A 23,916-nucleotide genomic window follows, 5' to 3' on the forward strand; every position below is an offset into this window, starting at 1 on the left:
ATAATAGTAACTTAAGAATAATGAAATTAACATTAGGACTTATGCTCTAGGTATATTATTTATGTCAAACACTTAATTTATTAATTAATTAAGTTATCACAATGACCCCTGTCTGGGAGGTTGCCGTATCCATCCTGGCTAACAAAAGTTGGTACTTGGTGGGAATTAGCGTTGGGCCAACAAACAATCCCAACTTCATCCAGACAAAGGAACCCGTTAAAAATAACTGCAATAAACCTGCTGTACGTGCTGCAACTGTTGTCGATTTTTTATTTATTTGGTGGTTATTTAATTACTCTGTTCGTGAATCGTGGACAGCGGGGCTATCACGTGAATGGCGATGGGTGTCTATGGTAAAAGATACTAACAAATTTTTTGTCCGTTTTTCTCAGCAGGCTACTTTCCGAAAAGATATCATTGTAACTTGACTTGACGATAATAATAATTTACTTAATTATTTTTTTTTAATTATTTTTTTTTATGATATAAGGGGGCAAACGAGCAAACGGGTCACCTGATGGAAAGCAACTTCCGTCGCCCATGGACACTCGCAGCATCAGAGAGCTGCAGGTGCGTTGCCGGCCTTTTAATAGGGAATAGGGGAGGGTAGGGAAGGGAAAGGAATTGGGGAGGGTATGGAAGGGAATAGGGTAGGGGATTGGGCCTCGGGTAAACTCACTCACTCGGCGAAACACTGCGCAAGCGCTGTTTCACGCCGATTTTCTGTGAGGACGTGGTATTTCTCCGGTCGAGCCGGCCCATTCGTGCCGAAGCATGGCTCTCCCACGTACAAATAATTAATTAATAATTTACTTACCCATTCAAAATTATGTGTATACGTATGTCTGAGGTATGAAAGTATTTTTTGCGTCTTTTACATTTTCACTTCCCCTATGGACAGACCTATGAAAAATAAAAGGTGGCATCTATTTAAATTTTTTTTTTGTAAAAAGAAAAAAAATTAATATAGATGGTGTAACTTTTATTTGCATTAAAGAAAAAATCTTTCACAAAAACTTAAAAATTATGAAAAAATACTATGGTTTTGCAAGGGAATTAATGTTTATTTCCTATGAAATTGGTCCGTTTAGTCGACTGGGCGTAAATAGTGAGTTTCCAGACGACCCATGCCAAGGGAAATATGTATAAATCCCGTTTAAAACGTGCTAGCAACTTGACAAAACTGAAGTCAAGTGACTATAACCTGATCTATTTGCCACAACAGCTTTAATTCGCTTGTAGTAAGTGCCAGAAGAATATTCTAACTCTATGATATACTAGTAGAATAAATTATTAAATAGTAGAAGTAGAATAAATCGCAATAAACTCATAATACTAGCAATAAAATCTTAGTAAAATTGACTAAGCATTAACAACAGAACATGCAAATAATTTCATTGAATAATGAGCAAAAATGAGATTTAAAAAAGGCGTTTAGCTGTTCAATCTTTAGTTACTTATAATAATTGTTTACCTTATCCTAGCAGTAATTTATAGGAGTCTAGCAAATATGCGAGTTATTGGCATAAACGACATTCGCACCGAACGCTGCATCCTTAACTATTTTTCTTGATTGGTTTGTAAATTGTATCATATTTATGTTCGAAATTTTTATAAAATATTGCATACCAATTAAGCTATATTATTCATAAACAAATTCTTCTGCGACACGTGGAAATGCATTATAAACGATAATAACAATAAATTGTAACAACGTCATGTAAACTAGTTTTGATAATTTAAAATTTTGTTGTTATTATTTTTAGCAATATTTCGCGATTTATTTCGCGGAATATTGCTAAAAATAATAACAACTAAATTTTAAGCCATGGATTTCCGCAAAGTAACGCCTGATTCCATTAACTAGTTTAGATAATGTAAAAGAAGAGAAAAAGATAATGAAGTTAAAACAAATACTATTTTGGCTGTCGATACTTTTTCCGAAGTATATAATATTTCTTTTCATAATAAATCGGAATCGAAAAGCTAATGACACCAGATAAATAAAATAAACATGAGTTGGTAACATTATCAATTAGTTCTTAACTTTCTTATTATTCACGACGTTATCAAAAGAAGTATTTACACGAAATTGTCATTATCAATAAATAATTACCATGACTTTAATTCTTACAACCAAACACAAAAGTAAAACGAAGAATTAATAATTTTTTTTATTCTTCGATTTATATTATACACTGGATGCGCTTGCAACTCCGATTAAAAGTGTCCTATGTCCTTTCCCGGAATCAAAGTGTCTAAAATCTACATACTAAATTTTAGCAAAATGTTTTTTTTTATTTATGTAATTTGGGGCCGTCTATGGGCTGTTCGCCCATATCCTTTTTTTGCTATCTTTGTATATAGGTTTTTTATACGCCTCCGTGGTGTAGTGGTATAGAGCGCGGCTCTTGACTCGGAGCCCGAGGTCGTGGGTTCGATTCCCGCGTTGGAAACATGTTATTTCCAAGTTTGGTTAGGACAATGCAGACTGATCACCTGATTGTCTGACAAGTACGATGATCTATGCGTCGGATGGGCATGTAAAAAGTCGGTCCTGCGCCTGATCTCTCGCCAGTCGTGTCGGTCTTCCGTCCCACTGGGTTATGAAAGTAAAAGAATAGTGAGTGCTGTTGTGTACTGCGCACACACTTGGGCACTATAAAAATTACTCCTGCGTAGCTGGCCTGCTTTCAATGAAACTGGCCACCGTCACCGAAACCGGTTTGGGAGCTATTATTATATAGGTTTTTCGCACCAAGGATAATTGAATAAAGCCGGTGGTAGCCCAGTAGCATCAACGTTCAGAAAGTGTTTAAAAAAAACTTTATTAATTATTGTAATACCTAACCTAACTGTAATTGTAGTATTACTATTACAGTTCAGTGGTTTGGGCCTGCGTCAGTGTGTTTGTGTGCTTTACCTCTTCAGTAACAAACAAATAGAATAGATATACACCTTCGCATTTATACTACCTCTATTAGTATGGATATTGAGCTAGGCAAGTATTTTTATTGCGTCCTAAATGGAAATAGTTTTAATTAAAAATCAATTTAGGATCGATTAAGAGATAGTATAGTAGGCACAGAAGGTATAAGGCTACGTTCAGATTATAAATATTGACACACTGATCACTGAACTGAAATTTCTAGGGCCTTGTTACACCCACCGACTAGTAGAGTGGCGAGTCAGTGCTCTCGTCGGCTCTGTGTAATCAGGCCTTAAATGTAAAAACCTAATTTTATTAGTACACACTGAGTTCATCACACAATGTGTGGAGACCGATCCATCTGCTTGGACTGAAGTGACTGATTGCAGGCCAACCGGACTGAACTCGTGCACACACTTAGGGCCGCGCCACACCGGATTAGGAATGGCCGCTCGAGGCGAGCACTTTTAGTGTCATGTAATTTTAAACTTTATCTTCATTATTGTAATACATAGTATCGCTTGAGAAATCGCGGCCGGCGGCCACGGGCGGCCGTAAACTTCTTAAGCGATACTATGTATTACAAATATTACAATAATGAAGATAAAGTTTAAAAAATTGATTCATAGGTAGACGGCGGACCTAAGTCATTTAGGCCCACCATCTGCCTATTAATCAATTTATTTGATGATAACATTACTGACCGGACCCAATGTGAACGAACCTTATAAAGTCGAATTAAATTTAGTCATCTTCTACGCACACAAAAGTAGCCGCTTGTGACTTCACAAGTTCACGTAATATATAAGAACCAAAAATACAATAACAAGAATTGTAAGTATGCGCTTCAAAATAAATAAAATAAATTATATGTACATAATATTTTCTTCAATATTTTTTTGTCTAAATAGACTACTAACTTTTTCACGAATTAAGTACCTACCTAAGTATGTATAAAACCTGCAAACCTTCAAGAAGAGAGCGTATTCCTTCTTAAAAGGCCGGCAACGCACCTGCAGCTTTCTCTGTTACAAGTGTCTTTTCGGGACTTAAAGTAATTTTATATTAAATTTAATCGCAGTTAGTTACTTGGTTGAGGCATAAATTTCGTATTTATTAAATGAATTTTAATATAATATAATATACCGTACATAATATAATATACATACTTATAAATTATAATATAATTATTTTTAGATGAGGATGGATTTCTCGCACGATAATTATATTTTGTTACTAGATGTCCCGCGCGGCTTCGCCCGCGTAAATTGGGAATTTTACAGAAACCGTACATTTTCCCATAAAATATTTCCCCCGTTTTTCCCACATTTTCCTGAGTTTCTTCGGTCGTATTAGTCTTAGCGTGATAATATAATATAGCCTATAGTCTTACTCGATAAATGATCTATCTAACACTGAGATAAGTTTTTAAATCGGACCTGTAGTTCCTGAGATTGACGCGTTCAAGCAAACATACTATTCAGGTTTATAATATTAGGTAGGTATAGATTTTTTTAATTATCGCTTGACAAACTCGAGTCTCGATTTAAAAGCATATGAAATGGTATAATATGGTAGTGATGATGATGATGATGAATGTAATTTGCATAGTAGCATTTCCTTTCTGTTCTTAAAACAACGCCGAAACTCCCAAACTTGTATCTATAAAGAATCAGGAGTTCTCTCAGCACCTTCCGAACCACGGTATACCAGGTATATCTCGGTGCAAAATCTTACTTGTTGGTAGCATATGCTTAGAATACTTCTCACGAAACCGAAGTCACCACATGTTTCCCTATAAGTTTTGAGGAGTTTCCTCGATTACTTATGGATCCTTCATCAGATCACCATTTTTTTGAATATAATACCAAATTGGTATGATACCCTATATACCAAAAGAAAAATTTTGAAAATCGGTTAACAAACAGCGGAGTAATCGTTGAATATAAGAAAACGAACATAACACCTCCCCCATTTTGGAAGTCGGTTAAAATTGTAGCCTATGTGTTATTCTGATGTATAAGCTATATTATTGTAAAGTTTCATTAAAATCCGTTCAGTAGTTTTTGCGTGAAAGAGTAACAAACATCCATACATCCACACATCCATACATCCAAACAAACTTTCGCCTTTATAATATTAGTAGGAAGTAGGATAGTAGGATTGATTCTAAAAATGTTGAATCTATAAAGTAAGGAACATTGTAAAAAAATGTGTAATATTATAAAAATTAAAAACATTAAATAAATAAAATTATACGATTAAACTAATAATTACTTTATATACGCTTACTACTACTCCTGTTTATAACATTGTTTCATGTCGATAAATAAAACCTGAAATAAAAGCAGATAACAAGAACAAGAAAACAGGCTTGAGGTGTCATCGTTCATTCTCAATTTGCATCTGACTGATACCACGCCGCGCTTCGATGGCTTACGAGTGAGTACTCATTTACTAACCAACTGAATATTCATATTCATCTATTCAACAATTCATTACAGGAAAATTTTAAGAGGATTCCACACCGCCATTTTTTCCATACAAACGTTGTCCCCTGTTTCCTCCCTGGATAATGCTAGTAGAGTTATAATTTTTTTCCTGAATATCTACAGCCACTAATACAATGTCCCTATGTTTTCTTTTTTTTCATAATTTAATTATTAAATAAGATATGAACGTTCAAAAACCCAAAAAAATGGCCAGATTTTCCACTGTGTTCAAACGTCCAGAAAACAGATTTGGCTAGATTATACAAAAAAAGCAAAACATAGGAACACAGCTCAAGCCTTTTTTAAATCTTTAATGAAAAAAGTACTTAAATCGGTTAAGTTTTGGAGAAGGAATCAGGGGACAACGAATCGTTGATTTTCTGGATTTTCTGCAGTTGTCTCTATCGCGTTCTGCGGTATAGGCTTGAGGTAAGGGAGACAGCTATAGATATTACACGTACTTTTTTTTCATTTCTCTAGCCGCTGTGGTATCCTCTTAAGGGGGCGTCTGCAAATTACGTAAGGTGTACAATGTAAACTATGTTTTTTTAACTATTGTATGCAGTATGCACCCTTAGTACAAGCGCCCCTTTTTAGGGTTCCGTAGCCAAATGGCAAAAAATGGAACCCTTATAGATTCGTCATGTCTGTCTGTCTGTCCGTCTGTCAGTCCGAATGTCACAGCCACTTTTTTACACGAGTACTCGCGTGGCCTACCATTGTAGGCCATTTAAAAATATTAATTGTTATAATTAAGTATTATTATTTTAATAAAATGACAATTATAATCAAAATTAATTACGTTCTTTAAAAACCAAAAACTATTCAATAAATTATGAAATTACCTACGAATAATAAAAACTAAGGAATCGTAACTCCCATACTATTACCGTTTTCAATTTGGTTCCTTTTGATCTGTCATGTAACGTCATCCTAGTACCGCTCAAGGTCACCTAAATATTGCAAATGTATTGAAATGTGTACCCGGTACACTTTTTTGACAAGTGTTGTGGAGCATGTTTTTTGACGGAGTTACTTTTCCTTAGTTTTTATTATTCGTAGGAAATTACTGAAAAATAAACTTTGTGAATTTCTATGAAAATCTGACAAAAATCGTACTGATGAAAACACACATGTGCGCTCCTTTTGTGAAACTAAGAAAGTTAGACTTTTCTTTGCTTTACGTTATTCGAGATTCAATCCTACTTACAAGTCAGAATAAAAACAGAAATTACAAATCTATAACAACTTTTTTGGCGATCGAATTTGGCCTAACATGCAGCGTTGACATGGCCCCATGGCCCATACGTATTATCGATGTGGGCTGGGGCTATGTTGGAATCTTAAAAAAACTAAATTTTGCCACATTAATAAAATACTTATAAGTTATTACTTCTATTTATAAACTCAATTATTTTTATATTTTTATAGCTGTCCCGGCAAACGTTTCTTTGCCATATAAAATATAATTTTGGCCGTATTATTTTATTGAAGTGACTAAATAAGTATGTCACCATGGCAACGTCCATCGCTATCCCGTCGCACAAACAATGGTCGCCGTCAGTCTCGAGTTGTTATTATTTACTATTATTTATTCAACAAAATATGCACTTATCAATATAAAAAGTACCGAGTAGCCGATTCTCAGACCTACTGAATATGCATATATACTCGTAATTTGGTAAAAATCAGTAAAGCCGTTTCGGAGGAGTACGGTGACTAACATTGTGACACAAAAATTTTATATATAGGATTATTTTGTCTTAGAATAAACGACCCTAAATTTTCTTAAGTCACCGGATTAGCTCATTTTTATATAAGTGTGACTCCTAGGCTAGGGTTTACAAAACTGGTAAATATTTGTTATTACTTTTCATTGGTTAGTTCAGCAGCCAACTTAGATCATAATGTTTCATCTCAAAACTCACATCAAAATCTGGTTTATCGTGTGGGAACCGTACATTTTTCCGGGACGAAAAATACCATTTTTCCTTTCCCGGGACTTAAAGTATTTCCACGCCAAATTTCAGCAAAATCGGTTCAGCGGTACTTATTTTAACAATTTTATATTATCTGAATTCGTATTCAGATAATTTGTCGTAATTTATACGTGGGAGAGCCATGCTTCGGCACGAATGGGCCGGCTCGTCCGGAGAAATACCACGTTCTCACAGAAAACCGGCGTGAAACAGCGCTTACGCTGTGTTTCGCCGAGTGAGTGATTTACCGGAGGCCCAATCCCCTACCCTATTCCCTTCCCTACCCTCCCCTATTCCCTTCCCTTCCCTTCCCATTCCTAACCTCCCCTATTACCCTATTCCCTCTTAAAAGGCCGACAACGCACCTGCAGCTCTTTTGATGCTGCGAGTGTCCATGGGCGACGGAAGTTGCTTTCCATCAGGTGACCCGTTTGCTCGTTTGCCCCCTTATTTCATAAAAAAAAATCTCCTAAATAGTGTAATGAATTTACTATTTTCAGCGCTACCGATACTTGTTGCTCAACAACACCTTGCAGTTCTGCAGAACTGTTCTCGTCAACTCTGAAGTTGATCGCGGCAGCGCAGTGCTGTTTAACTGATGACTTCGTGTCTGATGAAATAAAAGGTAATAAACAATAATCTTACACAATAGAATAGGTGAGTGGAAGAACACAATAGCTATGTCCACACTATGAGCTTTCGTCTTCAATTTTCGTCATCTTCTTTCATTCAACTTTCGTTGGTCCTGACAATGTTGCCGTTGCGTTCGTTGACGCATTCAATTATTAAATGCGCACGAAAGTTGAATGAAAGAAGATGACGAAAATTGAAGACGGAAGCGCATAGTGTGGACATAGCTATTAGGTAACATTTTGTAACATACGGACATTTACTCATTTTTGGAACGAAGTTCCTTATCGCGCGTTGTGAAAGGGGGCTAGACGGAAAAAGTTGTAGCGACATGACACAAAAGTGTCGGTATATTACAACTAGAGAAGAAATGCTATAGTTGTAAGCGCGTGTTTCTCTCTCTGACTCTCTCTCTCTCTTTTGTTTTTTGATTTTGTGTTTTTTTTTTGTTTTGTTTTTTTTTTTATAACATCGTTCAATCCGGGTGTCCCTTGACATCTCTAAAGTTTTTTTCCATATAATTTGAACAAACCTTGTTACTTATTTACTTTTTCACTTAGATAATATATCTGGCTACACATAAAATGCACAGTTTTTTATTTCAAATCATTTTTCCGGCACTAAAGCTTCCATTTATGCAAAAAAGGGCAATTTTTATGTTACTTATTGTGTTCTTCCACTTACGTCTTCAAGACGATAATATATTTTGTCTATACAGGGTGTAACAAAAATAAGTGATAATACTTTAGGGTGTGTACGTGTTCCTTGTAGAGAGTTCACTGTGAAAGTAGCAGCGCTGAAAGACCAAAAAATTTTTCACTTTTGTATGGGCAAGGGCCCGAGCGTCACGAGTTTTCCCATACAAAAGTGAAAAAAAAATTTGGTCTTTCAGCGCTGCTACTTTCACAGTGAACTCTGTACAAGGAACACGTACACACCCTAAAGTATTATCACTTATTTTTGTTACACCCTGTATAGTAATAGATAAGCGATATTTTGTCTCTTGTCTATCAAGATTATTTTTCAACATAGAGCAACGCAACGCCAAACGTAAAGCTTATGAATACAAAACCTGCCAAATAACCACCATTTGTACCATGGGAGAGCCATGCTTCGACACGGATGGGCCGACTCGACCGGAGAAATATCACGGGCTCACAGAAAACCGGCGTGAAACAGCGATTGCGCTGTGTTTCACCGGGTGAGTGAGTTTACCGGAGCCCAATCAGCTACCATATCACTCCCCTACCCTATTACCGTATTCCCTCTTAAAAGGCCGGCAACGCACCTGCTGCTCTTCTGATATTGCGAGTGTCCATGGGCGACGGTAGTTGCATTCCATCATGTGACCCATTTGCTAGTTTTCCCCCTTATTTTATAAAAAAAAATTGAATCATTGCTTAGGTACCATAGAGATGATATATTTTTTATTTCAGACAAAGACTGCTTCGATTTCATCATCGTTGGGGGCGGAACTTCCGGTAATGTTCTGGCTAATAGACTTAGTGAAGTTAAGGGCTGGAATGTACTACTACTAGAAGCAGGACCTAAACCACCAATATTTGGATCCGTGCGTTTGTTGTAAATTGTAATGTAGTAAAATTAAAAATTCTAAGTATATACCTCTTATTGTATATTTTTTAAATAATTATGATTTCAGATACCGCAACTGTCGAGAAATTTAGCAAGAACAAAATACGACTGGAATTACGTGACAGAGAATAATCACAGAACTAGCCAAGCTTTAAAAACTGGACAAGTCACGTGGGTACGGGGTAAGCTATTAGGAGGCAGTAGCGTTACCAATGCTGGGTTTTATGTCAAGGGTTTAAAACCGGACTATCAACGCTGGGCCGACGAAGGTAATCCAAGCTGGACACCTAAAAACATATTTAAATATGAGAGAAAAGCAGAGTCCCTGCAAAATGAAGCTTTAAAAAATAATCCTCTCATCGGAAAAAACTACGGCTCAAACGGACAACAAGTACTCAATAGATATAACACAACACGAATACCAGTTCACAACTTGATTCTTGATTCATGGGACTCTATTGGCATTAAACAAGTTGAAGATACAAATAGTGAAGTGTACAATAACCGCGGATATTGTAGCCCTGCGGTGTTTACTGCAGCAGATGGCATAAGATACGATACCTATAGATCTTATTTACTACCAGCCGACAAACGTAACAATCTCAAAATTGTCACAGAAGCCTTCGTTTCGAAAATATTAGTAGATGAAAATAAAAAGGCTTATGGAGTCGAAGTTACTATCAATGGTACGAAAATACAATTGTTTGTTTCTAAAGAAGTCATATTAGCTGCTGGAGCAGTGAACTCACCACACCTTCTGTTGCTTTCCGGAATAGGACCTAAGAATGAGCTAGAATCTAAAAATGTCTCCTGCGTAGTCGATTTACCTGCTGTTGGTAGAAACTTGCAAGATCATTTAAGAATTATTGTACCCATATATGGAGATAGATCCCAGTATGATAATAGAAACGAGAGGAAGTGTGCACCAGAAAAGTATTGTCGCAACAGAACTGGATATTTGGCACAAGGCAGCTTAGAAGACATATCTGCTTTCTATTCTGTTCAATCATATTTAAATTATCCAGAAATTCAAAACCTTGCTTTAATAATGTATGAAAATGGAACAGCTTTTACAGATAGCTTAGGATTCAAAGAGGAAGTGTCCGAATCGCTTTTTAAGTTTATTCCAAACAAAACTTTGTATTTGTTCTATGTGATACTATTGCATCCAAATTCAAGGGGTACTATTAAATTGAAAAGTGGTAGTGCTGATGAACCCCCAATCATTGATCCAAATTACTTTGGGAGTAATCGTGACTTGATACTAACGACACGTGGAATTATGAAACTAACCGAAATATTAAATACCAAATTTTTCAAATCAATAAAAGCGTATATTCCACGTATTAAACTGGCCGATTGTGATCACCTCACATTTAATACTTATAGGTATTGGAAGTGTTACGCAAGAAATATGGTTACTTCCATATTTCGTCCAGCTGGTGCTTGTAAAATGGGCAAGTATGCAAAGAACTCAGTGGTTAATAATTATCTTCAAGTCCATCAAATTGCTGGTTTGAGGATCATTGATGAAAGCGTAATGCCTACACATGTCAGTGGGAATTATAATGGGCCGATCCTCGCCATTGGAGAATTTGGTGCAGATATGATAAAAAATTACTATAAAGCAAAAGTTACTAAATATTATGTCAGTTAGGTTAGGCCCTTATCTACAAAGGTCTATGGTGGATAACCACGATTGTGCAAATGTCTACAGTAGTAGTAGTCTACAATATATAGTAAAATATATAAAAAATAAAAATAAAAAAGCCTTTTATTTCATTACTAATTAAAAATTAATTTGTACAATAGATTAAATATCTTAATAATTAATCTAGTTTAGTAACATTTTTTCTAGATTCAGTACTTTTCATTAAACCATAATATTATTAAAAATTGTATGCATGTTATAATTAATAATTTCTTAAAATTGAATATTAGTTGATATTTTAATGATTGATTAAAATTTACAATTTCATACTATCTATTATTATATTAATTTCGTAACTACAATATTATCATATCATTAGTGCCATAATCTTATAATATTAAAATTTTGAATATTTTGAATATCTAATTGTAATTGTTTATTTACATGGTTATATTATTATGAGTATTAGTATTAGTAAGAGCCCCTCTTTATTTGAGGGTGAAGGCCTCCTCCAGACTAGACCATACTTCCCTATCTTGGGCTTTCTCAAACCACTGCTTTCCTGCGATATCTTTTATCTCGTCTTCCCAGCGTGTCACCGGTCTACCTCTTTTTGTATATCCTTTAGGTCCTGGCCATTTTGTGATTTGTTTTGTCCAGCGTTCGTCTGCCATTCTGGCTACGTGACCTGCCCACCGCCATTTTAGCCGTTTAGCGTAGGTGTTGGCGTCAATGGCACCGGTTATTTTTCTTATAGTTGCATGTGGTATGCGTTGGATTTTTTTAATATTTGTCATACTCCTTTCCATTGCTCTCTGGCAGTGTTTGATTTTATTACATATTCTTCGAGTAAATTTCCACGTCTGAGAGGCATAGGTTAGTGATGGTAGCAGGCAGGAGTTCAGTGCTTTTCTTTTGATTTTTACAGGCGTGTCGCTTTTGAAAATTTCTTTCAGTTTCCAATATTTTTGCCAGGTAGAGATTATTCTTCTGTCTACTTCAATGTCATTGCTCATTAATTCAAATGATAACTGTTTTCCTAGGTAGACATAGGACTCTACATATTCCAAAGGAACACTATTTAATTGAACTGGCAACTTTCTACCGTTGGTATTTATTTTTGTTTTTTTTTTTAATTTATTTCTAGTCCTGCTTCTGAGCTTGCTTTTTGTAACGACTCTAACATAAACTCTACTTCTTCATTTTTTTCGGAAAACAGCACAATATCGTCTGCAAACCTTAAGTGGCTGATGTAGTTGCCTGAAATATTCACACCTATATCTCTCCAATTCAGTTTTTTGAATATTTCCTCTAGGACAGCGATAAAAATGCGTGGGGACAAAGGGTCACCTTGCCGAGTTCCTCTTCTAATGGGTATGGGTGGGCCTATCCTGTCCAGTTTTATTCTGCTTATGCCTTTGTCTCCTTGAGCTCTTAAAGTTTCCCATATTGCAAAGTGCTCTATAGTATCAAATGCTTTCTGGTAATCGATAAATGTTATGTAGAGTTCCTTTTGAAATTCTCGATATCTCTCGATAATCAATTCTATTGTATGAATGTGGTCCACGGTAGAATAGCCTTTCCTGAATCCTGCTTGTTACACTGGTTGGTAGAGTTCTAGGCATGTACTTAATCTTTTTTCTAGAATTGAAGCAAACAATTTGTAGATCACCGGCAACAAGCTTATAGGTCGATAGTTGCTTATGTTTTTTGGGTCGCCTTTCTTGTATAGTAGAGTTATACGTGATTCTGACCACTGGAAAGGAGTAGATCCTGTTTCTAGTACCATGTTAAATAGCCTTGTTAAGTGTCGTGTTAAGAGTCCGCTTGCAATAATAATAGCCTCACTCGGTATCTGGTCGGGTCCTGGGCTTTTATCTAGTTTAAGCCTTTTTATTTCTTTAAATACCTCATCTGCTTCAATTTTTAGCACTTTTGATGGCTCTATGCTCGTACTTTGCTTGTTTTCTACTCGAGATTGCAAGCTATATAGTTCTTTATAATACTTTGTAGCTATGTCTAATATGTCTTTTCTATTATTTGAAGTGTTTGTGCTCCCACGTAAACTGTCTATCCAAGTCTTATGAGTTTTCAATTTTTTGAAAGCTTTTTTGACTCCACCTGTAGTTGCGAGATATTTTTCTAGTGTAGCAGCTCTATGATGCTTATAATCTTGTTTTATGTATTTACTGATGAGTTTGTATAGTGCTCTCAGTTCGTTTTTTGTCGATCTACTTTTTGGCTTAACTCTATGTAGCTCTTGTCTTCTTTGTATGAGCTTTTTTGTACGATCTGATAGGATCGTGTCTGCTTGTTCATTTTGATGCGTTGAATGTGCTTCTGTTAGGCTGTTTTGGATAGAGCTTGATATAAAATTGTAGAGTTCTTGCACTGAGTTACATTTTTCTGTTGACGTGTATACAATCCATATAGGTTTTTAGCGATTTGATATAATTGTTTTTGTGTTTTTCGTATTTAAGGCAATTTTTCTGACTCGCGCTTAATTTTGCTCTACTTCTTTTGCATGAATCCAGGTGTAGTTTTGCCCTCACCATTCTGTGATCTGTGGGATAAGTTAGATTTAGTACTTGTATGTCATATATTCTGTCCTACAAATTTGTAAGAATAAAGTCTATTTCGTTTTTCGTGATGCCGTTTGGTGATTTCCAGGTCCAGCGTTTTTTAGGATAGTAGAAGGCAAATTTAATAAATCGATCGCCTCGGTGATTTCTTGTCCCATAGCCATGCTGCTTCATAATAATATGTTCTCCGGGTTTAGGCTGACCAATTTTTGAATTGAAATCTCCCATCATTATAACATTTTTCCCTGACATTTTGAGTGCCCTGTCGATGGTGTCGTAAAATAGTTCGACTTCTACCTCGCTGGCTCTTTCTGTCGGGTCTACAGTAGAAACAATGGGTAAATGCTTACTATGCCCCTTCGCATTGTTTGTCCATCAAGGGCTTAGGTGAAGAGGCCGTATTGAATGTATTGTAATATAAATTAAGTAAATAATTGTTACATAATATTATGGTTCAAGTAAAATAAGGTATTGCTTCGATTAAGAATTTGTGAAATGTCATTTAACGTAAGTACAAATGTGATATAAAATTTTATTGATTGTTATTTACATGTCGATTGATAGTAATAACTATAGGTCGCTTGTTGCTACTGAAGAACTTTTATTAAAGTATTATAATATATTAAAACACAATACAATATTAACGAGATTTTTTATTTAGTATGTTTAATTTTTCCTGCTTTTTAGTTTTTCCTTTCTCTGGCAGTCAACCTGGCCCGTCAATCCCTTAAGCGGCAGCCGGCTACCGCATAACAATTGAAAATCTATTGTGTCTGCTATACGCACGATGGAGGTGTTAACAATATTTTAATTAGACAAAGTAAAAAATTGCATGACAACAAAGGCAATTTCGTAACATTAATTTAACTAGAGGTTGCCCAATGGTCGAAATTCGACCTTAAATATAAATTATAAGTTTCAATGCTATTATTATTCTCTTACCAAATCATAAACCTATGATGCACGAAATATTGACTTTCTTCTTCTTCTTTTGGCTCCCCGTTTAAAGTACAAACAAGTTAGTTAAAAACAACAATCCATTTTTAATTTGACAACAGACTTCAGCTATAAATAAAAGAGTATAATTTGTGTGTATACTTGTCATTCAAAATATCGTAGTGTGTAGGTACTATACTATAAACTAAAAAATTACTGTGTGTAATTTTTTATTTATTAAAATAAGGTATGATAAAAGCATAATTTTACAACAATATTGGCTCGATGCACTCCTTCTCCATATAATAATTTATAATAACTGTGCGAAATTTCATGCACCTACGTTTCCGCATTTTTCATCAAAAAGGGTCCAAAGTTTTTTCAATTTATAGATTTTTCATCAACGTCTATTTAAGCTAAATATATAATGTTATGATTCTGTCTATTTAGTTTTTAGGTCATATTATTTTCACCGATTACAGTTACGGGTAATTTTACTACCATGCTCCTAATACTTAATTAATTAATTAAGGGGCTCCTGATAATAATAATTGTTTATCGTGTGCTAAACTTAATGTATTCTTCGTGACAATAATTATATTATAGCATCGTATTTAACATACAGTCAACATTCATATTTTGTAAGTTACACAGTTAACATGCATACTTACAAAATTAACTTTTAATGTTTTAGTTCATTTTTTGTAATAATAGTAAATATTATTGTGATTTCTCAATCAAAACAATGTAAGTTGTATATTTACTGTTCTTTACATTTTCTATTGATTATTATTTTCGTGATTCTTAAAAGCGAACTTTTCATATTAATTTAAAATGAGTATTTAACTTTGAGTATTTTGTATTAACGTAATGTACGTCTCTAACCCTCTCACTCTGATTGATTTAAAAAATACTAGTCTGCAGTATACTTCATCTTATCACCAATTCTACTTGTGTAGGGTCTCCAGTGCATGTTGCAATACTTCCACTACTTGTAGTTCAGCTGACCTATTTGCAGCAACCATACGTGTCCTTGCAGCAGCGCAATGTTGTTTTACTGACGAGTTTACATCGGATGTAGTAGGTGAAATATTTTATTTTTTATTGAAATATTATGGTTCTTGTCCTAGTCGAAGATATTAATGATAGCATAATATCGCTAATCCATTTTTTTATCTTAGAACAAAATAGATAAAATTAAATTATGTAATCTTCTATTTACTGAAGTCAGGGCTGACGCAGGAGCTCCTAAGGAATCAATGTCGCAAATAATGTTAAAAAATTGTAGTGCATGCAAATGCATCGATTAAAACGACATTAATATTATGTTTTATTCTAGATAAACCGTTCTTTGACTTCATTATTGTTGGAGCAGGATCTGCTGGTAGTGTTGTTGCTAACAGACTGAGTGAAATAGGAAAATGGAAAATACTGCTATTAGAAGCTGGAACAGAGCCACCTCCACAAGCATTTGTAATAAACGCAACCTTCATTATATTAAAATCCTTTTGACTTTTCATAGTGTATTTTTTTAAAGGTTAATAAAAACAATTAAAAATTACGAATGTGAATATTTCCAGGTACCAGCCCTCGCCAATACATTGAGGAAAACACAGTATGATTGGAATTATACCACTATTAATAATGGCAGAACAAGTCAAGCTTTAAGAAATGGAGAAGTAGATTGGACGCGAGGTAGACTATTAGGAGGAAGTAGCGAATTAAACGGTATGTTTTATGTAAAGGGTAACAAGGAAGACTATAAATCTTGGTACGTAAAAGGCAACCCCAGTTGGAATCCAGACAATGTTTTTCGTTTTGAGAGAAAAGCTGAGTCATTGCAAGATGAAGAATTAAAAAATAATCCTTTTGTCAGTAGAAACTATGGCAAGAGAGGTCCACAAGTTGTGACTAGATTCAACAGTACTCGGACGGAATTACACGAACTAATACTTGAATCGTGGAGTTCTTTAGACATCAAAAAAGTGATAGACATAAATAGTGTAGAATATACAAGCCCCGGTATATGCAGTGTTGCAGTGTCTACCGCAGCAAGTGGCATAAGATTTGGTACGTACAGGTCCTACATATTACCAGCACGAGGAAGAAGTAACTTAAAAATTGTAACCGAAGCATTAGTAACTAAAGTGTTAATAAATGACAACAAAACAGCTTATGGTGTGGAAGCTAATGTAAAAGGCCAGATCAAGGAATTTTACGCAAAAAACGAAGTAATTTTATGTGCCGGTGCCATTAATTCGCCACAGCTTTTAATGCTGTCAGGAGTAGGACCTCGTCAGCATTTAGAGTCTAAAAACATTAAGGTGAAAGTTAATTCCCCGAGTGTTGGAAAATTTTTGCAAGACCATCTGAGAATAATAGTGCCCATATATGGAGATAAATCGAAATTTGACAGTAGAGACGAAAAGAACTGTGCTATAGAAGAATACTGTTGCAACAGAACCGGTTACTTAGCACAAGTGGGACTTGACAGCCTGTACTCGTTCTATTCCTATCATCAGTATTTAAAATACCCAGAGTTACAGAATCATGTGCTCATAACTTTCGAGAATGCTACAACGTTTGCAAGGAATGCGGGATATAAAGAAGAAGTCATCAACTCACTTTTCCAATATTTTCCCGACAAAACTCTTTATTTGTTCTTTGTTGTTCTGCTACATCCGTATTCTACCGGCTCCATTTCGCTGAACACCTCCAGTCCATACGACAAGCCTATCATAAACGCTAATTATTTCGGAGATCGCCGTGATCTTGTCCTAACTGCCAGAGGAATTAACATCTTGACAGAAATCGTGAACACCAAATTCTTCAGATCCATTAACGCTTACATTCCAAGAATAAAATGGCCCGAATGCAACAGATATCGTTTCAATACGACTAGATATTGGATGTGTTTCGCAAAAAATACGGTTACAACTTTGTACCATCCCTCGAGCACTTGTAGAATGGGACCGAACCCTTTGGATTCGGTCGTTGATAATTTCCTTAGAGTTCACGGAGTAAGAAATCTTCGTGTCGTAGATGCAAGTATTATGCCAAGTTTGACGAGTGGTAACATCAACGGTCCGACTATAATGATAGGTGAGATGGGTGCTAGCATGATAAAGAAGGATTACAATAAAGAATAGTAGAAAATTCTACTAACCAACCCAGGAGTGAAACCAAATAGATAATGTTTTAGAAATATTTTGAAATTAATCATTAATATTACGAAGAATAAACAGTGAATAGTTTTTGTGTTAATATAATTCAGAAAATCCCCTTGTCCTCATTTCTGTTATTATCTATAAGAAGTTAAAATGGCATTAATGATACATAAGATATTTAAGTATTAATTAGCAATTAATGACACACTAAACTAAATTGGAGTACCAGACACGGGTAAGATAAGTCACACACACACACAAGTTTGTTAAATATTATTTATTTTTAAAACTCTTAAAAAACAACTTGATAAACAAGGATCTATAGAAGTTGGGCCGAATAATTTTTGAAACTTAACTAACTTACTTGCCAAGAAAAAGATACTATTATAATGCTGATATCAGATTCTAGTATTAGTAGTAATTTTTAAGCGTATTTCATTTGAAGAAAATATCTTTCCATCTCGTTTAGTATTTTAATTCATCAAGCCCCATACGGTCACCGGTGACCGAGACACAATAGAAGTTGTGTCTCGTTTTTCCACGATCGACGGGTTAATAGTATTTTAGTAAGTAGTAAACGTAGTGTTTTTGTATTTTATTTTTATTTTATGCGAAAAACTTACAGCTTGCCAAAAATACAGTAAGAATACAACAGTAGAGAACATGAAACCAAGTTTTCACAAGTAGATAATATAGAAGTAGTATCGGCACCCAATATCAAGTTCGCTGTGAAAGTAGCAGCGCTGAAAAAGCAACTTTTTTCACTTTTGCATGGAAAAATTCATGACGCTCGGGCGCTTACAAATCACAAAAAAATTGCTCTTTCAGTGCTGCGAAACGGTCACACACTGTCACAGTCACAGTTAACTGAATAATAATAGCTCCCATACCGGTTTCGGTGACGGTGGCCCGTTTCATTGAAACCAGGCCAGCTACGCAGGAGTAATTTTATAGTGCCCAATTGTGTGCGCAGTACACAAGAGCACTCTCTATTCCTTTACTCTCATAACCCAGTGGGACGGACGACCGACACGACCGGCGAGAGATCAGGCGCAGGACCGACTTTTTACATGCCCATCCGACGCATGGATCATCTTACTTGTCAGACAATCAGGTGATCTTTGTCCTAACCAAACTTGGAAACAACATGTTCCAACGCGGGAATCGAACCCACGACCTCCGAGTCAAGAGCCACGCTCTATACCACTAGACCACGGAGGCGTTCAACAGTTAACTGTATATAAGGGACTAGCGACACATATAAAATGCAAAAGTATTAATATCACATAGTTTTGTTACACCTTGTAGAAGTATACAATATCATGTAGGTATAATCTGCGTTCTTAATCTCTAAGCACACGAATTAAACGTTTTCAAATCGTTAAAGTAATATCACATCTGGAGACCTACTACGATTTGAGACTCAAATCGTAGTAGGTTTTGAGACTCAAATAATCGAACGAGAAAGCCGCGTCCTGCTCTAACAACGTAATTTCACGTTTGTTAGAGTAGGACGCGACATTCTCGTTCGATTGTTTGAGTCTCAAAACGATTTCGTTGTACGGCCCCTGAGTCGGCAATCCCAACGTATACATTCGATTTACCGACGTCGTATTTCAGCACAATGGCTTCCCAGTTCCCTCGCAGTCATAAATTAAAGGACTAATCCTGGCGAGTCACCCGATGAATCAAAAGCAGCTTTGTCACCAAACAAGGATGTTTAAACGTCACTCGCTACTGACATATTCTATTTTTAAACGACAGATTTAAGGAACATTTACACCCTTGATGTTTTCGCACGTTGACAACTTTTTTATGGTGAGACCTTTTTTAATATGACATTTGGAATATTGCTATACTGTGGCCTGTGGGTGAGACCGCACTAGGTATTATAACCATACCACATCTGTCTACTCTGACCATACTCTGGCAGATTACGATAGGACCACTATCGTAACCACTATCCGCAATTCTGCCTTAAGCCATTGGAGCACCATGGAGTTTTAGTGATAGTACATTTGGTAGACAAAATTATTTACCCAATGAAATTTTTACTTAATTTAATATAAATAGTAAGTGCGTTTACTATTACAACAATCCCCAATACACGGAATCTTCGTTCGTCGATAAGTAATAAGTTGAGGGCTTAGGAGATAAAAGGATCAGTTATAGAGACGTTCCTTAGCTAAGCCTGTAAAGTCTCCTTTCAGAACAAGATATCATAACATAAATTATATACAGTAGTTTATAATTGCTATGCTTTTTAATTTGTGTGTGAGTCATCAATATCTGCCGCAGACGTTGATGTCTACAGTTGTTGTGCCTATTATAAAAAATAAGACGGGGGATGCCTCCGACCTGTCCAATTACAGGCCGATATCACTGGCTACTGTGACTGCCAAGGTACTGGACAGTCTGCTTGACAAAAGGCTGGAACTGCATACAGATATAAACGATTCTCAATTTGGGTTCCAGCCGGGCCTGTCCACTGAAAGTGCCATTTATTGTCTTAAGCAGACTGTGCAGTACTACACATCCAGGAAAACGCCGGTATACGCTTGCTTCCTGGACCTGTCGAAAGCATTCGATTTAATGTCATACGACAAATTGTGGCAAAAACTTGGCGACGAAACCAATCTGCCCAAGGAACTGATTGGACTCTTTCAGTACTGGTACGGTCATCAGAAAAATAGTGTAAAATGGGCTGGAGTGTTTTCTGATGTGTACGGGTTGGAGTGTGGGACGAGACAGGGGGGGATAAGCTCGCCCCGCCTCTTTAACCTGTACATGAATCGGCTGATAGGTGAGCTCAACAGCACCTACATAGGATGTCACTTTGACGGCGTCTGTATCAATAATATAAGTTATGCGGACGATATGGTGCTGTTGAGCCCATCGATCAGTGCGTTACGCAGGCTTCTCCGTGTCTGTGAAGAGTATGCGGTGGAACATGGGCTCAGGTATAACGCTAATAAAAGCGAATTTATGGTTTTTAATGCAGGCGCTGACAGGAGTCGCAGAAGTGTACCTCCTGTGACTCTTGGCGGTGTGCAGCTGAGAATAGTCGACCGAGTTAAATATCTGGGTCACTGGGTCACCGCCTCTCTATCAGATACGGAGGACATAGAGAGGGAGCGTAGAGCGCTATGTGTGCGCGGTAATATGCTGGCACGTAGGTTCGCACGATGTAGCAGGGACACAAAAATAACGCTCTTTAAAGCGTGTTGTCAGTCGTTCTACACGTGTAGCCTATGGGTCAGATTTACGCAGCGCTCATATAGTACGCTCAAAGTCCAGTACAACAACATATTCAGGATGCTGTTTGGTCTGTCGCGTTATTGTAGCGCTTCATCTATGTTCGCTGAGGCACATACAAACTATTTTCAGACAATTATTAGAAAGAGATGTGCCTCGCTCTGGTCGCGTGTGCAAAACAGTCCAAACAGACTCCTGAATGTGTTGGGTAGCAGGTGGGATTCCATGTTGTTGAAGCATTGGGTGCAGCTCCATGCTCCAATAGCCCGGTTCCCATATATTTAATTTTTAACAATATTATGTAATGTAATTCCAATTTCTTTTATATTTTACTAACACTAGAATAAGGACATATTGTTGTAACTAACACTATGGATGAAAATCTGAAATAAATGAATTGAATTGAATTGAATTGAATTGAATTGAATATAATATCTATACTTCCATACTTACTTAATAGAATAACTTTTCATTAAGTTTAAGGAAGTAGTATGTATTAAATATTATAGGAATAAAATACTTTTTATCCGGAAAAACGTACGGTTCCCGCGCGATATACTAATTTTGGCGCAACGGAGTTACGGGCATCATCTAGTACAGTGGTTCTTAACCGGTGGTCCGCGGATTACTGGTGGTCCCTGGAGACATTCCAAGTGGTCCGCGATGCCGTCCTAATAATATGTACGAGAATTCAGAAGTTACTAAAGAGTATGCAGTCACAAAAATCACATTAAATTAAAATCTGTAACTTTTAGATTTTTGTCATATAAAAAATAAATGAGTAGTGCTAATTAATAATATAAATTTGTAATTGCTTTCTTTATCAAATACCTAACTCTTTATTTAGGTAAACCAACTGGGTGGTCCCCAGCAAGACAAACATTTGGTAAAATGGTCCTTCACGACTAAAAGGTTAAGAACCACTGATCTATATTATTATAAGCCAGGATACCCACAGGTAGCTCGACATACGCAATATGTGGCAAGCTGTATGCATCAACCACATACCTAGTATTATGTATACAGGCGTACAGTACTGCCAAATTAATAATGCGCATGGAGAAACACGAAAACGCTCGAATCTACGAAACTTGTTTTTTGCACCTTGTTCAAAGGAAATGGAATGAAATATCATATACCTAGCCGGTGGCTGTCCGCTGTCGCTAACTCACCGGGAAGCCATCGCGGTGTTACCATGGTAACGTCCAAGCAAAGTCAGGCGCCTCTACGTCGCTGCAAAGTGCTGTTTTTCTTAAAGTTAAGTTTAAAACAGCGCTTGCAGCGACGTCTTCCGACGCTCGGGAAATACGACCGTTGCCGAAAAATTACTAAAATTTCTATGTGCATTATCACTTTGGGAGCACTGTAGTTATTATATCCTGCTGCCTGCCTAACTGGCTTCGACCTTTCTTGTAAATCTTATCTTATATCTTTAAATGAGCAATTCTTGTATATATATAATTGTAATCTCGGAATCGGCTCCAACGATTTTCATGAAATTTAGTATATAGGGGGTTTCGGGGGCGATAAATCGATCTAGCTAGGAATCATTTTTAGAAAATGTAATTTTCATCGAATACCGAGCAAAGCTCGGTCAAACAGCTAGTATACTTTAAACGAGCAATTATTGAGAAATCGACCTGGCGGATTTTTAAAATATTGTATATTTATCGAGTTATTGAGAAAAAACTAATTTGGCAATGAATCCGCGTCGCCCTTTTTCACCTGGCATATGAAAGACGGGCGTGAGTGTGAAGAGAGAAGGAAGGAGGATTTTTTGGGTTAGTCGCCCTCTTAAGCTATCGAACATTTGACTTTATTTACTACACAAGAATATATTACATAAGCAAGCAGATAGGCAGAACAACATCCCAATTTACTATTCCAAATTTAAATTACACATTTCATCAATTTAATTTCACCTCGCTCTCAAATCAAACACTTTCTACTATGATCAAAGTAGGAATTAAATCTACTAAATATCTACTTCCCCACAAAATATGTACTATGTATTAGAGAAGTTGATTCCTAAGCAGATGGCGGACCTATGTAATTTGGACGCGTTGTGTCAAACCCAGCTTGTCAGCTGGATTTGACACAACGCAATTTTTAAATTACATAGGTCCGCCATCTGCTTAGGAATCAACTTCTCTATCACGATTAACATTGTATTGGCATGATTGACAATAGACGTTGGTCTTTCAACTGCCTAGGAAACAATTTCCTCGATGGCACATTCGGCAGAGGAGACAGAATTATAGAGTATGCCGACTTAGAACTGATGTTGAAATTTTTTAATTTGACTTATTATGACGAAAATCGTCGCTAGGGTTGTTAATTTGTTACCTACGAATTTAAAACTATGACATATTCATTGGACGTGTTCCTCTTTGGTCATATTGTTGTTTGTGTTTTATCACATGCGATTAAAATTGTCAGAATCCAAATTTGAAATCTTTATTTTAAATATTTAAAAATAAATTATATCAGCCAGCGCGAGGCACATTCCGTTCATAATCATAGTGAAACCCGACGAATTTGACAGATATTGAAACCTGTCCGTTTCTTTGCAGTCGAACTACTGGTCGTTATGTCTATTGTGCATTCGGTGTTTCAGCAAGACGTAAGTTGTCTTGAAGCTCAATGTGTAAGTAGCTCCACAAATGCGCTTCACTGCAGCTTTGGCACGACACAACATAAAA

The 23,916-nt window shown here is 36.2% G+C and overlaps 2 protein-coding genes across 2 annotated transcripts; both read left to right on the forward strand.

Moving 5' to 3' along the window:
- The first annotated feature begins 7,328 nt into the window (after window positions 1–7,328).
- Window positions 7,329–11,989, forward strand: LOC121732729 (glucose dehydrogenase [FAD, quinone]-like). The gene is made up of 5 exons (XM_042122682.1): window positions 7,329–7,360; window positions 7,901–8,025; window positions 9,467–9,600; window positions 9,691–10,556; window positions 11,935–11,989. The coding sequence occupies exons 1-5, from the start codon at window positions 7,329–7,331 to the stop codon at window positions 11,987–11,989; spliced, it is 1,212 nt and encodes a 403-aa protein (XP_041978616.1).
- A 3,527-nt stretch (window positions 11,990–15,516) lies between these two features.
- LOC121732649 (uncharacterized GMC-type oxidoreductase Mb1310-like) lies at window positions 15,517–17,943 on the forward strand. Its single transcript, XM_042122603.1, has 4 exons — window positions 15,517–15,539; window positions 15,752–15,876; window positions 16,132–16,265; window positions 16,373–17,943. Coding segments are annotated over exons 1-4 (1,830 nt in total). The 5' UTR covers window positions 15,517–15,537; the 3' UTR covers window positions 17,942–17,943.
- The last annotated feature ends 5,973 nt before the right edge of the window (window positions 17,944–23,916 follow it).

The sequence above is a fragment of the Aricia agestis genome, chromosome 12 (assembly GCF_905147365.1).
Source record: "Aricia agestis chromosome 12, ilAriAges1.1, whole genome shotgun sequence".
Lineage (NCBI taxonomy): Eukaryota > Metazoa > Arthropoda > Insecta > Lepidoptera > Lycaenidae > Aricia > Aricia agestis.

Bases quoted from the DNA above. Each gene is read 5' to 3' on its own strand.
- LOC121732649 (XM_042122603.1), top strand. The intron at 15,877-16,131 runs GTGAAATATTTT...GTTTTATTCTAG, and splicing joins GTTTACATCGGATGTAGTAG to ATAAACCGTTCTTTGACTTC. The intron at 16,266-16,372 runs GTAATAAACGCA...GAATATTTCCAG, and splicing joins AGCCACCTCCACAAGCATTT to GTACCAGCCCTCGCCAATAC.
- LOC121732729 (XM_042122682.1), top strand. From the start codon at position 7,329: ATGTTTCATCTCAAAACTCACATCAAAATCTG. The intron at 7,361-7,900 runs GTTTATCGTGTG...TACTATTTTCAG, and splicing joins AAAACTCACATCAAAATCTG to CGCTACCGATACTTGTTGCT. The intron at 9,601-9,690 runs GTGCGTTTGTTG...TTATGATTTCAG, and splicing joins AACCACCAATATTTGGATCC to ATACCGCAACTGTCGAGAAA.